The following is a 13858-nucleotide window of genomic DNA, read 5'->3' on the forward strand; positions in this document are numbered from 1 at the left end:
ATATTGCTTGGTATCTTGACTTCAAATGAGCCAGGGTCATATGCCATAGCACTAGTGTTCATTTCTGTAAGGAGACTTATATTTGCAGTATAAAAACGAAGGTGTGTAAAGAAGGTGTACCAGTTAAATCCCTCCAGCTATGATGTTTAAAAATTAATTTTTATTTGATCAATATATAAGCCTCAGAAAATTATCTAGAACTAATTCATATATTAGAGAAAAGTTTCTTATTTGACAGAGGCCAAAATATAGCCATACAAACATTTAAGGTTAATAAACACAGAAAATTATAATTTTAAGCCAAGAGGTAAAGCTATTCATTGTTGTCAGTAAAGAACACCACCTAAAATAGAATTGCTCCTTCTGTTATCAGGGAAATCATCAGCACAACACACCATGTGTCCAGCTGCTTTTGAGCTGTTATTCCTGATCATCCATCATCGAAAACAACAACAAAACTTTACACTTCTCATGAAATCTTGAGCAGTAGCAAGTCACTAAGTTTGTCTTGGGATATTTGTAACTATAAAGTTCATTGATTCACTGCAAACATAACTAAAATCTTCTTCTGATCATAGACCAAATGTCCTTCCATTTGCGTAATTTTTTTCCAAAATACAAATAGTGTCTTCATCTTGGTTCAAAGTAGATAGAAAATACATGGTTTTAAACTTATTTTGTGATTTTAATTTTAGGGATAGCATGCAAATCAGTACTTACAAGTTTATAGTTTTATGTTGTTATAAACCTTAATGATTCCTAAATTTGTTTCCTACACACATAAAAAATATAACCACAGAGAGAATTAATCAATGTTACATTTTTTTTCATAATTGATGCCAATGGGCTGATTATTATTCATATTCTAAATTCCACACTTTATCAATTTAGATTGATTATTATTTTAGCTATAACCCTCAAAATCTATCCAAAATTCAGATGCTGTCTGCAAATAAAGGACTAAGTTGCATTTTGGTTTGACAAAAACATGTTTGCTTTCTGCATGAATTGATGTTTTAATAATCCAATAGCGGTTTTATGGCACCAAAAAGACTATGCAATTAATCTCTAGGCCTTTAATGACTAAAATTCCATTTTTTAAAAAAATTGTATTCTAGCAAGTTTTGTGAAAATTTCTATGTTGTCCATACCAACTAACAAAGATGAAATTTTGTCTCACAATGTGCAAGGTTCCAAGCTCCTCAAGTTGTATACAATAAATATGTACAGTTTTCTGGGGTATCAAGTATAGCTCAATAAAACTATTAAAATTATTTAGGTTAATTTAAACCATGTGGATCTGATGTGGAATGATTTGCGCCTCCATAAATGCCATGGTGAAATGAATGACTGAGGCATCACTGCAGGTTTGTTCTCTACCAAGGAGTTGTGTTTTGTTAAAATGTTGGATTCTTCGTGTTGCCTTAGTATTCTCACCTGGCACCTATTTAATTTTGAGGGGAAAAGAGAAAAAGTGAGGTATTTATAACACTTTTCTATCTACTGGCCACCACACATACCCAGTGCTCATTAATTGATCTATCAAATGGTAGAAAAGGATCATTCCCTAGCTTCCCATAAGCTATATATCTGAGGCCACTTTCATATGAATCTTATGGAAAGCAGTTAATTATGTTACACTACATACACATTAAAAAACATAAAAAACATATACAGTTCCTTAGATTTTTGAAAAGTTAAGTATATAATGAAAGACTTTTTGAATTATTGAGAATAGTTTACTGATTTTAATCTACCTCAATAGGAGGATAGGACATAATTTTTTATATTGAAACAAATCTGTTCAATGTGATTTAATAAATGTATATGATGAGTCTTAATATCTTTTTGTAATGAGCTAAATTTTATATCAAGACAGGAAAAATAGAATGACTTCATATTATACAAAATAAGTATTCATCAGTAAAATTGTTAAAAGGATACATTCACTTTCCATTAATGTCCTGTTGACAAATTTGAGTTCATTAACTTATTTTTTTAATTTTCAATTTTTAAATTTTTAAAAATTATTTTATTGTTATTGTTATTGTTAAAGTACAGTTGTCTGCATTTTTAAAATTAAGACAACTGTACTGCATTTTAAAAATCTTTTAAAGATTTTATTTATTTATTTTTAGATAGGGGGAAGGGAGGGAGAAAGAGAGAGAGAGAAACATCAGTGTGGTTGCCTATGTAGTGCCCCCCACTAGGGACCTGGTCTGCAACCCAGGCATGTGCCCTGACTGGGAATCAAACCAGCAACCCTTTGGTTCAGAGTCTGACACTCAATACACTGAGCCACACCAGCCAGTGCCATTAACTTATTTTTTAAGGTTTTGAAAAGAGTGTATTTCTTAGTCATAATATATATTTTTAAAATTTTTATTAATTCTATTGGGATAACATTGGCTAATAACCTTATATAAACTTCAGCTTTACAACTTTATAGTGCATTGTCTACTCTATGACAACATGAATGGATCTCATGAAATGTCAGACAAAAAAGGAGAAGAACTTATGATTTTGCTTCTATGTGAGATAGAAAAAAAGTGCCAAATGAGCAAGCAAAACAAACATACAGAGAAACAAACAAAAACCTCATAGATGCAAACAGGAGAATGGTGGTTATCACAGGGGAAAAGAAGGTGGGGGGGCACAAATTGGGTAAAGGGGGTAAAACACATGGTGATGGAAGGAGACCAGACCAGGTGGTGAGGACACGTTAACTTCTTGATTTCAGGTACGAGCTGTGTGTACCCAGATGGAGTCACTTGAAAAGGTACAGTGTATTTTGCTTAACACTTCTAAAGAAATATTTCATTAAAATCTAAAAGAGCACCCTACCAATGCAGGAAGGCAGAGGGTAGTCCCATGCCCTTCTCTCCCCGGTCATGCACTTGAGGAGGCTACTTCCATGGAGAGTGTAGCCTGGGTTGCATCCGTAAATGATGGTGCTACCCGCAAAGTGGCCTTGGTCACTGATCTTGTATCCAAATTGAGGAATGCCAGGATCCTCACAATGGGAAAGTTCAAAGCCTGTGAGAAGAGTATAAATTTATTAAAGTTGAAATTAAACAAAAAAAAATAAAATTCTACAAATCATTTCTTCCTATTATTTTAATAGTTGCATTACTATTTTTTTCTTTTTTGTTTTTTAAAGATTTTATTTGTTTATTTTTAGAGGGGAAGAGAGGGAGATAGACAGAGAGAGAGAGAAACATCAATGTGCGGTTGCTGGGGGCTGTGGCCTGCAACCCAGGCATGTACCCCGGCTGGGAATCAAACCTGGGACACTTTGGTTCCCAGTCCGCACTCAATCCACTGACATTACTATTTTTCTAATTGTAGTATTCTTGCCATGTTTAAATTTGATAGGATACAACAGCCCTAGAGAACTTTTTTTTATTAGAATTTTTTGTTATTTTCAAATGATATCCCATGGTCTATTTGGCTCTATCATAGCTTGTTACAGTACAAAGCTTCTTGCCTGCTTCTAGTGATTAACAGCCAATAATAGATTCTGACCATTGTAATTCTCAGGATTCTTTCATCAAAATTTTAAAATTCAGACAAAGTATGTGAAATCATAACTTTCCAAGCAACGAATATGTCCATTACAAATATAAATTCAGACTCCTCTACTTCTATAGTCTTAGAAGAATGTGAAATAGTTCCATATTTAATACATTCTTTATCAAGGGGTAATATGCCACAGTAACTAACATGAAGAAATCTGAAATGTTATATTCTAATTTCTCCAGAAATGCACAGCTCTGAAAAACTCTCACAGGAAAAAAAGAAAATCACATATGTTTCTTCCTAAATGTTGTCACTGTGGGGTATAATAATGCTGTATTTCTGCAGAGTGGGGCTTTTTGCATTAATTTTACTGAAAACTTGGGGATCTGGGGCCAGAGCAATGCTTGATAAGTTATTTTGCAACTGGAACAGTGGTAAGAGAATTCCATGGAGATCTACCAAACTTAGAGGAGTTTGTGTTTACATTCAAGGGAAAATGAGGCCCAGGACCTTACAGACATTTCCAGATTACAAAAACTAAAGACACAGGAGGCTAAGCTGGTCTCTGGAGAGATGTATTTGAATTCCAAAGGTTAGAATAAAAACCTAGGGTCCTTCCTGTCTCATCTCAAAAGTGAAAAGATTTTCCCCTCTCCTTTCCAGAAAGGACAGGGCAAAAGCTATACTTTAAGCAGAGCAAGCCTATTTTTCTTCACTCCTTGTCCCCGTCCACCTGTGCAGGTTTTTCTATCCGATTTTCATTTTGTTACTACAGGGTTAAGGGCTGGGTCAGAGGGGGCTGACGGGCTTATTATTGCTATTGTTACATCTCCTTAATAATGATTTGATCTCTCTAGATCCAGAAGACTTTGTGTGCACATTCAGAATAAAATTAATAAAGATGGATATTAGAAACCTAACAATCAGAGCATCATGAACAGTTAAGATTCTGAGAAGAAAAGGATCCTTCATTAATTTAAACCAAATATGACACTAGTCATCAAAACCTAAGCTCCCCAGCTATGGAATTCTAGATTTAACGTTTTACAAAACATAATAATAGGTGGAAAATTATATCAGTTATGACTTCTGAGACTAGAGGATGACAAAGAATATTCCATAAGGCTGTTCCATTTTTAGGTTTTTGAGGAAATAACATACTGTTTTCCACAGTGGCTGCACCAGTCTGCATTCTTACCAACAGTGCACTAGGGTCCCCTTTTCTCCACAACCTCACCAGCACTTGTTCTTTGTGGATTTGGTTATGGTAGTCATTCTGACAGCGTTGAAGTGGTGTCTCACTGTGGTTTTAATTTGCGTCTCTCTGATGGCTAGTGATGCTGAGCATCCTTTCATATGTCTCTGGGCCTTTGGTATGTCCTCCCTAGAGAAGTGTCTGTTCAGGTCCTTTGCCTAGTTTTTATTGGGTTGTTTGTCCTCCAGGAGTGGAGTTGTATGAGTTCTTTGTATATTTGGGAGATCAAACCCTTGTCCAAGATATCATTGACAAATATATTTTCCCATACAGTCGGTTTCCTTTTCACTTTGCTGATCTTTTCTTAAGCCATGCAGAAGCTTTTATTTTGATGAAGTCCCATTTGTTTATTCTTTCCATTATGTCCCTTGCTCTAGGGGACATATCTGTGAAAATATTGCTGTGTGGAATATCTGAAATTTGCCTGCCTATATACTCTGCTAGGACTTTTATGTTATCAGGACCTACATTTAAGTCTTTTATCCATCTTGAGTTTACTTTTGTGTATGGTGTAAGTTGGTGATCAAGTTTAATTTTTTTTGCATGTAGTTGTCCAGATCTCCAAACACCATTTGCTGAAGAGGTTATTTTTACTCCATTTTATGCTTCTACCCCCTTTGTTGAATATTAATTGACCATAGAGACTTAGGTTTATTTCTGGGCTCTCTATTCTGTTCCATTGATCTATGTGCCTGTTCTTATGCCTATACCAGACTGTTTTGATTACTGTGGCCCTGTAATATAGTTTGATGTCAGGTATGGTGATTCCTCCTACTTTGTTCTTCAGTTCCACTGCTGGGATTATACCCTAAGAATACTGAAACACCAAATCAAAAGAACCTATGCACCCCAATATTCATATCAGCACAATTTACAATAGGCAAATGTTGGAAGCAACTTAGGTGTCCATCAGTAAATGAGTAGATCAGAAAACTGTGGTACATTTACATGATAGAATACTATGCAGAAAAAAACAAAGAAAGAGCTACTACTCTTCATGACAGCTTGGATGGAATTGGAGAGTACTATGCTAAATGAAATAAGTCAGGCAGTGAAAGACACATACCATATGATCTCACCTTTAGGTGGAACCTAATCAACAAACAAACAAGCAGCAAAATATAACCAGAGACATTGGAATGAAGAACAAACTGACTGCAAACAGAGGGGAGGAGGGAGGGAGATAATGAGGGAAAGAAGGGAAAGTATCATCAAGGAACATGTATAAAGGAACCATGGACAAAGCCAAAGGGGGGAAGTATGGAGCATGGGAGGTGGGAGTGAGTGGAGTGGGGGGAAAGTGGTGGCAGGAAAATGAAAGTAACTTCATTCCGACACCAATGGAAAATAATACTCTATATGGCATCATTCATGAGGGAAATATGTGATTTTAAGACACATAATGTTGGAGACAAGGAAAAACTTTGCGTCTTAAATCATAGGATAATCAAAAAGAGATTTCCATCACTTTTATAGGCCAAATGATCCTTGACCCTTGACCAAATTAATCTAAACTTGAACTAGAAAGAAAATAAAAAGAGCGTGAATTAGATCACTGATGTCAAATAACTAATTGACATCATTGGCTTTTTAGAGTATCAAAACATACATAAAATCACCAAAACTTGTAACCTGAAAGTAATGAGTGTATACACTTCCTGTATTGTGAGGGATACATTAGCTCTTGGAGGAAAACAAAAAAAGAAAGGATTCCTTCCTTGTCTCTTTTAGGACCCATTCCTTAATCATTCCCTCCTCTGTTAACCCATAGAATCACTCTGTACATTTTACTTCATTTACAATCATTTGCTTCTTTTGTTTGTTTCCCTAAAACTGGAATGATTTTTTTTTCTTTCCCACAATGCCCAACCAGCACAAATCCTGGCACACAGATGTTCAATAATGTTCATGAGTGCATTTGGATTCTTACAGGCAATTATCTCCAGGTGTCAACTAGAAAAGAAACCAAAATAATGCTAATAAACTGAAATTCATGAAACAATGAAAAAAGCCACATGAAGGTACACGATCAAAAAAGTCAGTCTTTCAGCCCTGGCTGGCGTAGCTCAGTGGATTGAACGCAGGCTGCGAACCAAAGTGTCACAGGTTCGATTCCCAGTCAGGCCACATACCTGAGTTGCAGGCCACGGCCCCCAGCAACCACACATTGATGTCTCTCGCTCTCTCTTTCTCCCTCCCTCCCCTCTCTAAAAATAAATAAATAAAATCTTTAAAGAAAGTCAAGTCTTTCAAACACAGAAGTAGAAACAGTAGAAGTTGTAACTTTAAAATGGGTAACTTTGCATGGATCTGCATATTTGGTACTAGTTTTAAAGTGCCCCTGCTGAAAAATAGCAAGATCTCATTCTTTCTACCAGACATAATATTCTGTTTATTCAAGATGCAACCACTTTTGAGTTTCATCACATATCATCAATCAAAGCAAAAATGTAAATCAAGTTTTCTTTTCAAGGGTTATTACTAAATGCATCCTTCCTTAGTTTGAATATTCTGTGAATGTGGTCTGCAATTGCTGGAGATGAGGTAAAATGGAGACATTCTTTGTAAATTAAGAGAATTTTTAGTATTTTGCATTGTAGATAAACATGCACATGGACAATAGCACATAAACTACAAAGTACAACATAACTTAGTCCAATTTGGTGGAATTATTGTTGCTTATTCATAAATATTCAGAACTCTCTTATCTTATGGAAACATTCAGCTGCCAGTCTTTTCATTGAAAAGCTCAAATACTTAAAACTTACAATTAAATAAAGACTTGTATGAAAAGTCACATGTGCTATAAATATCCCCATTCCTTGTGAAATTTGATAGTCTGATGAAATGAAAATTTCTAGAGCACAAAAGTAACTGAAAAGTTCCCACGACCTGAATCCTTTTAATTTGCTGAATAACTTAAACTGAGACCTAATGCCTTTCCTGCCACACGTACTCTATTTTCTAAGGGTTTCTAATTTAGTTTTTAGTTTTAATTTGAAACTTACCAAGGGGTAGAAAGGATAATGTTACTACCATCTCACTCTATGACATTCTGGAGTCGTGGTAGCTTCAGGTTAATATTAATTTTAATTAAAATTCATTTTCAGATTAATATAATAATTGATTAATAGTCATAGTAACATTACTAATAAAAGGACAAATGTTGCAAAACAAGTTCAAGTTCCATTTGTGTCCCTCCTCAATCCCTGTCTGGTCTTTCCCTACTAAGAGTTTGTGAATGTTCTGAATTACCATAGTTTGCCATGTATAATGAGCACGCACATTCTTGACCCAAACTTTCAGGAGAGAAACATGAATGTGTGGTTGCCTCTTGTGTATCTCCTACTGGAGACCTGGCAGCATCTCAGGCATGTGCTTTGACTGGGAATAGAACCAGCCACCTTTTGTTTTGCAGGACAGTACTCTATCCACTGAGCCACACCAGCCAGGACTACAAGTTGTTTTTTTTCAAGTTAGCATACAACATACTCATTTCAGGTGTATAATATAATGATTCAACATTTGTATATACAGTATTGTGAAATGACCTCCACAATAAGTCCAGTTAATATCCATTACCAAATATAGTTACAATTATTTTTCTTGTGATGAGAATTTTTAAGATCTACTCTCTTAGCAACTTGCAAATTTATAATACAGCACAATGAACTATAATCACCATGTTGTACATTATATTCCTAGAACTTATTTTATAACTGGAAGTTGGAACCCTTTGATGACCTTTACCTATTCTAAGGAGAAAAATGAGAATTAGATTATTCTATTATAAGTAATATCTACAGAACACTTTGTTGGATTTAATTCATAATATGTAGCAGAGTAATCTTTAAGAATTATATTTAATATTTAGGCATTAAATTTCATTTAGGCCATCAGTCTTGAAAGAAAAAAAGACTAAATGACTAAAGACTAAAAAGACTTATTTTAGTATTCTTTATGTTTATATTAGGATGTATATAAAGCAGAATGTCAACTTTGCTCTTTTAAAATTCACAAGCAGGAAATAATCCATGACATACACAATAGCTATGATGATTCTTTTTGATTCAGACCTAATGAAGAATATAATGGGAGTATAAATAGAGACTGTTGACAAATAACTACACATTCCTTTTTCTCACTGATCAAGTGAATAAAATATTGATACACACTTATTTTCACTAATCAAACTATATCAAGCATATCAAATTTTTGAAACTACAGTTAAATTCTGAAGGCTTTCAGAAGACAATCCTCACAATTTTTAGCTTGTAGAAGTTAAGAATTTAAACAAACAAAAGATTGTGGAAATTATTGATATGTATTGTAGGCTAGAGAAAGAAGAGGTAAGGTAAAGAATTTTTTTTAATCTGCTGACACTCTAAATCCTATGTATAAAGTTCAGAGAAAAATGTGTTGGTTTGTGTATATAAATCATTCAGGAATGGTGATATTCAGCTTTCCCTGAAATTTTTTTTTTAACCATCAGCCATTTGGTATTTGGCCAAATGATAAGTGGTGCAATCTAGATACATATATTAATAATATTTTACTGGTATTGCTAAATTACTAATCTAAGTAGCTCTACCAATTTATATATACCAAAGATAAAAGAGTTTCAAGCTATGCAGACTGTCATCAACACTTGGCATTATATAGCTTTTTCAATTTTTACCAATTTTGTGAATATGCAATAGCATATTACTTGGAGTTTACTTTTCATTTCTTAATTTCTATTAAGCATTTATTTCTTTTGTATATTGTCCGTGAGAGTATCCTCTACTGTGAAGTTTTCTTTTATCCATATTTTCGGTCAGAAATTGTTTTCTTATTCACTTGTAGAATTTTTTCATAGTGTATGTTTTTCATATATATGAAAAATATATAGATATTAGATATATAGATATAAAACATTATATATTAAAACATATAAACATATATACATAATACCTCCTAAAATGCCTTATCTTTTTACTTTTTTGTGGTATGTTTGTTATAGAGAAATTAAAAAATGTATTTAATGACTGGGGCTTGGTCAGGAAAACAGGAGCTCCTAAATAGTTTGAGTTGCTAAGATTCAATAGAAAACAATTAGAGGGAAAATATGACATGTGGAGGGAGCGAAGGTCAGAAGACCACTGCTGGCTTCCAGGAAGTCCCGTTCTGGGAAGCTGCTGCCACACACGTCCACCTGCCAGCTACACCCTGCTGCCTGAAGGTGCAGGAGGGAAATAACGGTGTCTCCACTGTCCCACCTCCCAGCCTCACAGGCTGCCTTTACGTGGCAGGTTCTAAGCAGAGATCCTCACTGGCAAGAACACAGGAAACACAGTTGTCAGGTTTCCACCTCTGCCCTTCAGGACGTGCTGAGGAGGGCCGGAATGCTCCTGCCTGTGGACGGGTCTCTGCGTGTATATTTTGTTTTAGAAATCTTTCTCCAACAGAGCTATTTCAAGAGACATCTTTTTTCTAAACATTTTAAAGTTTTGATACTCTTATATGTCCTCAGCTGCCAGAAAGGAAATTTTATGTAAAGAGGAAATTCGTAGGAATGTGGAACTTAAGTTCGAAATTTACAAAAGCTTTTGGGATGTGAAGGCTGTGAAAATGGTAATGACTCTTGTCATTCAAGTTCAGTTATATCCAGTATTGTCCATATAAATAGATAATCAAGAAATATTTCTTTAATATTATAGTTAGAATACCTTTTGTTACAAAATGTATCATTAATTGGTATTTCCTTTATTATTTGGTTAATTTAAGATTTAAAGAATAAAAGGAATGCCAAAAATATTTGTTTTAAGTGGCTATATTTGTTTATAGGCTATTTAGGAATACATGGTGTAACTCTGTTGATCCCTTGTAATTTAATTATTTTTTTGCTTGCCTTTGCATTAAATACATTATATACTAAGAATAAAGTTAGAGTTAATTGGTCATTTGATTAATTTTCATGGTTAACATTGCTAATAAGATACTGGTAGTTAAAATAAATGGTTTATTTTTCAATGTAATCTTTATTGTATTCTTTTACATCACCTTTTAGTCCCATTTACCCTTCTCCCCCTAGCCATTACCTTCCTACCTATCTATAAGGCTAGCACATGAGAAAAGGCATCACACATTGGCTAATGCCCATCTTTAATTTGAATATGAAAATTAAAATGGCCCTGTTCCGTGTGTCTTATTAATCTTTTCAAGGAAACAAACAAACAAACAGACAAAAACTTGGAAGGCTAAAAGAGTCCAAATATATCTGAACTTTTCCCTTTGTGGTAACACGTGTCTCGGTTAGGCTTTTTAGTGACTTAAATGTACAGAAGTTATAATGAGGGGACATCTGAACCCAGAGGTACTGCCTAATGGCTGTTCTGGACATTTACCAGATCAGCTTTACAGAAGACTATGCTATGATCCATCAAAAGGAAACAATTTAGCTCTGTTGTGGATAGCTTAAAATACCCCATTCGTTTCTACTGAAAGAAAGTGGAGTAACTACAAATAAAGAGCTAAGAGAACCTACAATGAAGAAACAGAGTTTAAAAGCCTGATGAACACCATAAAAGAGACAAGAAGCAAGTCACTGCCCTACAGACCACTTACCAATAGGAAAGCATTCAGGCTCTCAGGCATAAAATGACAAAAGTGTCTTTGGGAAGAATTGCATTAATGTTTATTATCGCTGGATAATAAAAAGTATTCATTCATGGAATTTTAAAACTAAAACGTCTCCAATAGGTTGGGAGTTACAGAGTGTAGTACTTAAGAGCATAGATTCTGGAAGCAGAACGTCTCCGTTGGGTTTCCGTATCTGCATTTATCAGCTATGTGACCTTGGGCTTCGTTTTTCCTCCTCTTCTCATGGGGAGTAACAGGACCTCACTCACAGGCTTATGTCTTATATCTAGTAGGTGGCAGATAAATGTGAGCTATTGTTTTAAACTCTTATATTTAACATGGTATTTTAAAAGTCTCGGTGTGCTTTTTAAACAAAACCCAAGCCCCCTAGTTTAGCCCACCTCTCTCCTGCCTAGCTTCCACTGGGTCCCCTTCTTCTTCCTTGTCCAGCTCCAGGTAAACAACTCAGTCTCAGGCCTCGTTCAGGCCTCTGCACCTAGTATCTGCCTAGAGCCCGCTACCCTCAGATCTGAATGCGTTGCCCCTTTTTATAACCCGAGGATCAACCCAGGTGATGCTTCATCTGAGATGGAGTCCCTGAGCCAACCAGCTACCGTAACCCCATCAACTTCACTGTATCTATCCCATTGTCCAATTATAAACTAATTCTAACTGCAGTTCTCTTATGTTTTGTTCATGTCTTTATTTTCTGTTTTAGCTCAATTAAAACGTTGGCTCCACTAGGGCATACACTTTGTCTTGTTCATTGTTTTTTTTTTGTTCCTAGACCATAAAACATGTCAGTGGGGAAAGACAAAATTTAAACCTATGACCAAATTAATAAATGTTTTCAACAATAAATAAGTTAGTTCTAGTTTAGGAGAGAAAGGGAAGATAAGACAAGTCACCAAATAAAAATGACATTTTTCACAAGGTAGCCTTTAAAGAAAGAAATGCAGTAAAGGAGACTAGGTTTAGAAATGCATTCTTGAAATATGCATTGAGAGGCTAAGGGAGTCTGGTCAGAGTAACTCATTAGGATTTCCCAAGTTCAATTATGTAGAGAGTTATCCAGAGCAGAGTGATGTTTTAGCAAGATACTCTATTGAGACCCTAATGTCTGATCTGTTCTTCCAGCTTTAGAAAAAGGAACGGTAATTTTTCTTACTTTACTCCTCTACACCCTCTAGGAAAGATAGCTAGCTACATCTTCAACGCTCAGAGGGAAATTAACCACTAATTTGTGTTATACAAAGCACCTGAAAATATGCTTCATCTAGATCTTTATTTGGGGTGAGTTTAAGATTTCTCAAGGGCAAAAGTAATTGCTGCCATTATTTTGAGGAGAATGGAAGAGTGATCTGACTCAAGGAAGTAATTACTTCCGAGAGGCCGGAGGGATGAAGAGCAGTGGGATCCCCTGCCTGGTGCAGTCAAGGTCTGGCCAAGTGCAGCAGAGATTTTATATTCAAGCAGCGTATCTGTCCACACTTCAACTGTATAATCAAACTAGGATTGACTGAGAAACTTATTAGGAGGAAAAAGAATAACTCCACAAAAGACTAACTAACATTATTCTTGACAACTCTAAAGGATAAAGACAGAAGAAGTTTAATTTGCTTTATAACATAAAGGAATAGGACATGTCTCCCCTCCAGTGTGATGGAGCATTTTTATACTGAGTACGTATATAATTTATTTATTGTTGGAGGAAAGTGAGAAAACTTTACTGTCTTCTTACTGTAGTAAAGCTAATATTAACAATGGGTAAACCAAATGCTTTTCTTTTCTAAACACCCAAGATTCTCTGGGCTTCCACAACACCAATGACCATGGAAGCATACAACAATACAGTATCTTTGAACATACTTTTTTGGAATGTCTGCTACAGCTGTACCTAATAGTAGAAACTCTAGGTTGTCCTTTTAATGTCTCCTTTTCACTTCTTTCTCAGTAACAAACTCCTGGTTTTGTCCCCAGCAGAAATAGAATCATATCAGGCAATGTATCATGATGGTCTAATAGCAAACCATTTAATCAGCCAAATACTTAATTTTCTGGTGTGCCGTGCCGGAAAATTTAGGCAGAGCTACACGCCCAGTTGTAGACAAAGAGAGATTAGAGAATGTCTGACAGATGATTGTCAACCCTAATAAAACAAACACGTGTGGTTGGCACTGCCTATTCCCTCTTTCCTCCTGCCCTGAATGTATCCATCTGTGACCGTGTCCCAATGAGCACGAGGACAGACAGAGAACACTAGAGATGCTGCAGCAGCAAGAGAGGGGCAGGGCCCTTGCTGACCAGATTGAACAGTTGAATCAAAACCTATGCACCTTCTTTGTTGTCCTTTGTCTTGTATTAACAATAGAAATAAACCATGGTTGTTTAAGCCATGGCTAGGTTTTTCATTACTTAAAGCCAAAAGCAGTTCTCTCAGCCAGCATTTCCACCAGTCCATTT

The 13858-nt window shown here is 35.4% G+C and overlaps 1 protein-coding gene across 3 annotated transcripts in view; it reads right to left on the reverse strand.

Moving 5' to 3' along the window:
- CSMD3 (CUB and Sushi multiple domains 3) overlaps window positions 1–13858 on the reverse strand; it is an 891194-nt gene that overhangs the window by 262564 nt on the left and 614772 nt on the right. For all 3 annotated transcript variants that reach the window (XM_045861257.1, XM_045861256.1, XM_045861255.1), the window contains one exon: window positions 2845–3036. In XM_045861257.1, the coding sequence (XP_045717213.1) occupies window positions 2845–3036 (192 nt within the window). The remainder of the gene's footprint in view (window positions 1–2844; window positions 3037–13858) is intronic.

This window comes from Phyllostomus hastatus, unplaced genomic scaffold (assembly GCF_019186645.2).
Source record: "Phyllostomus hastatus isolate PE091 unplaced genomic scaffold, TTU_PhHast_1.1 phas_scaffold_21, whole genome shotgun sequence".
Taxonomy (NCBI): Eukaryota; Metazoa; Chordata; class Mammalia; order Chiroptera; family Phyllostomidae; genus Phyllostomus; species Phyllostomus hastatus.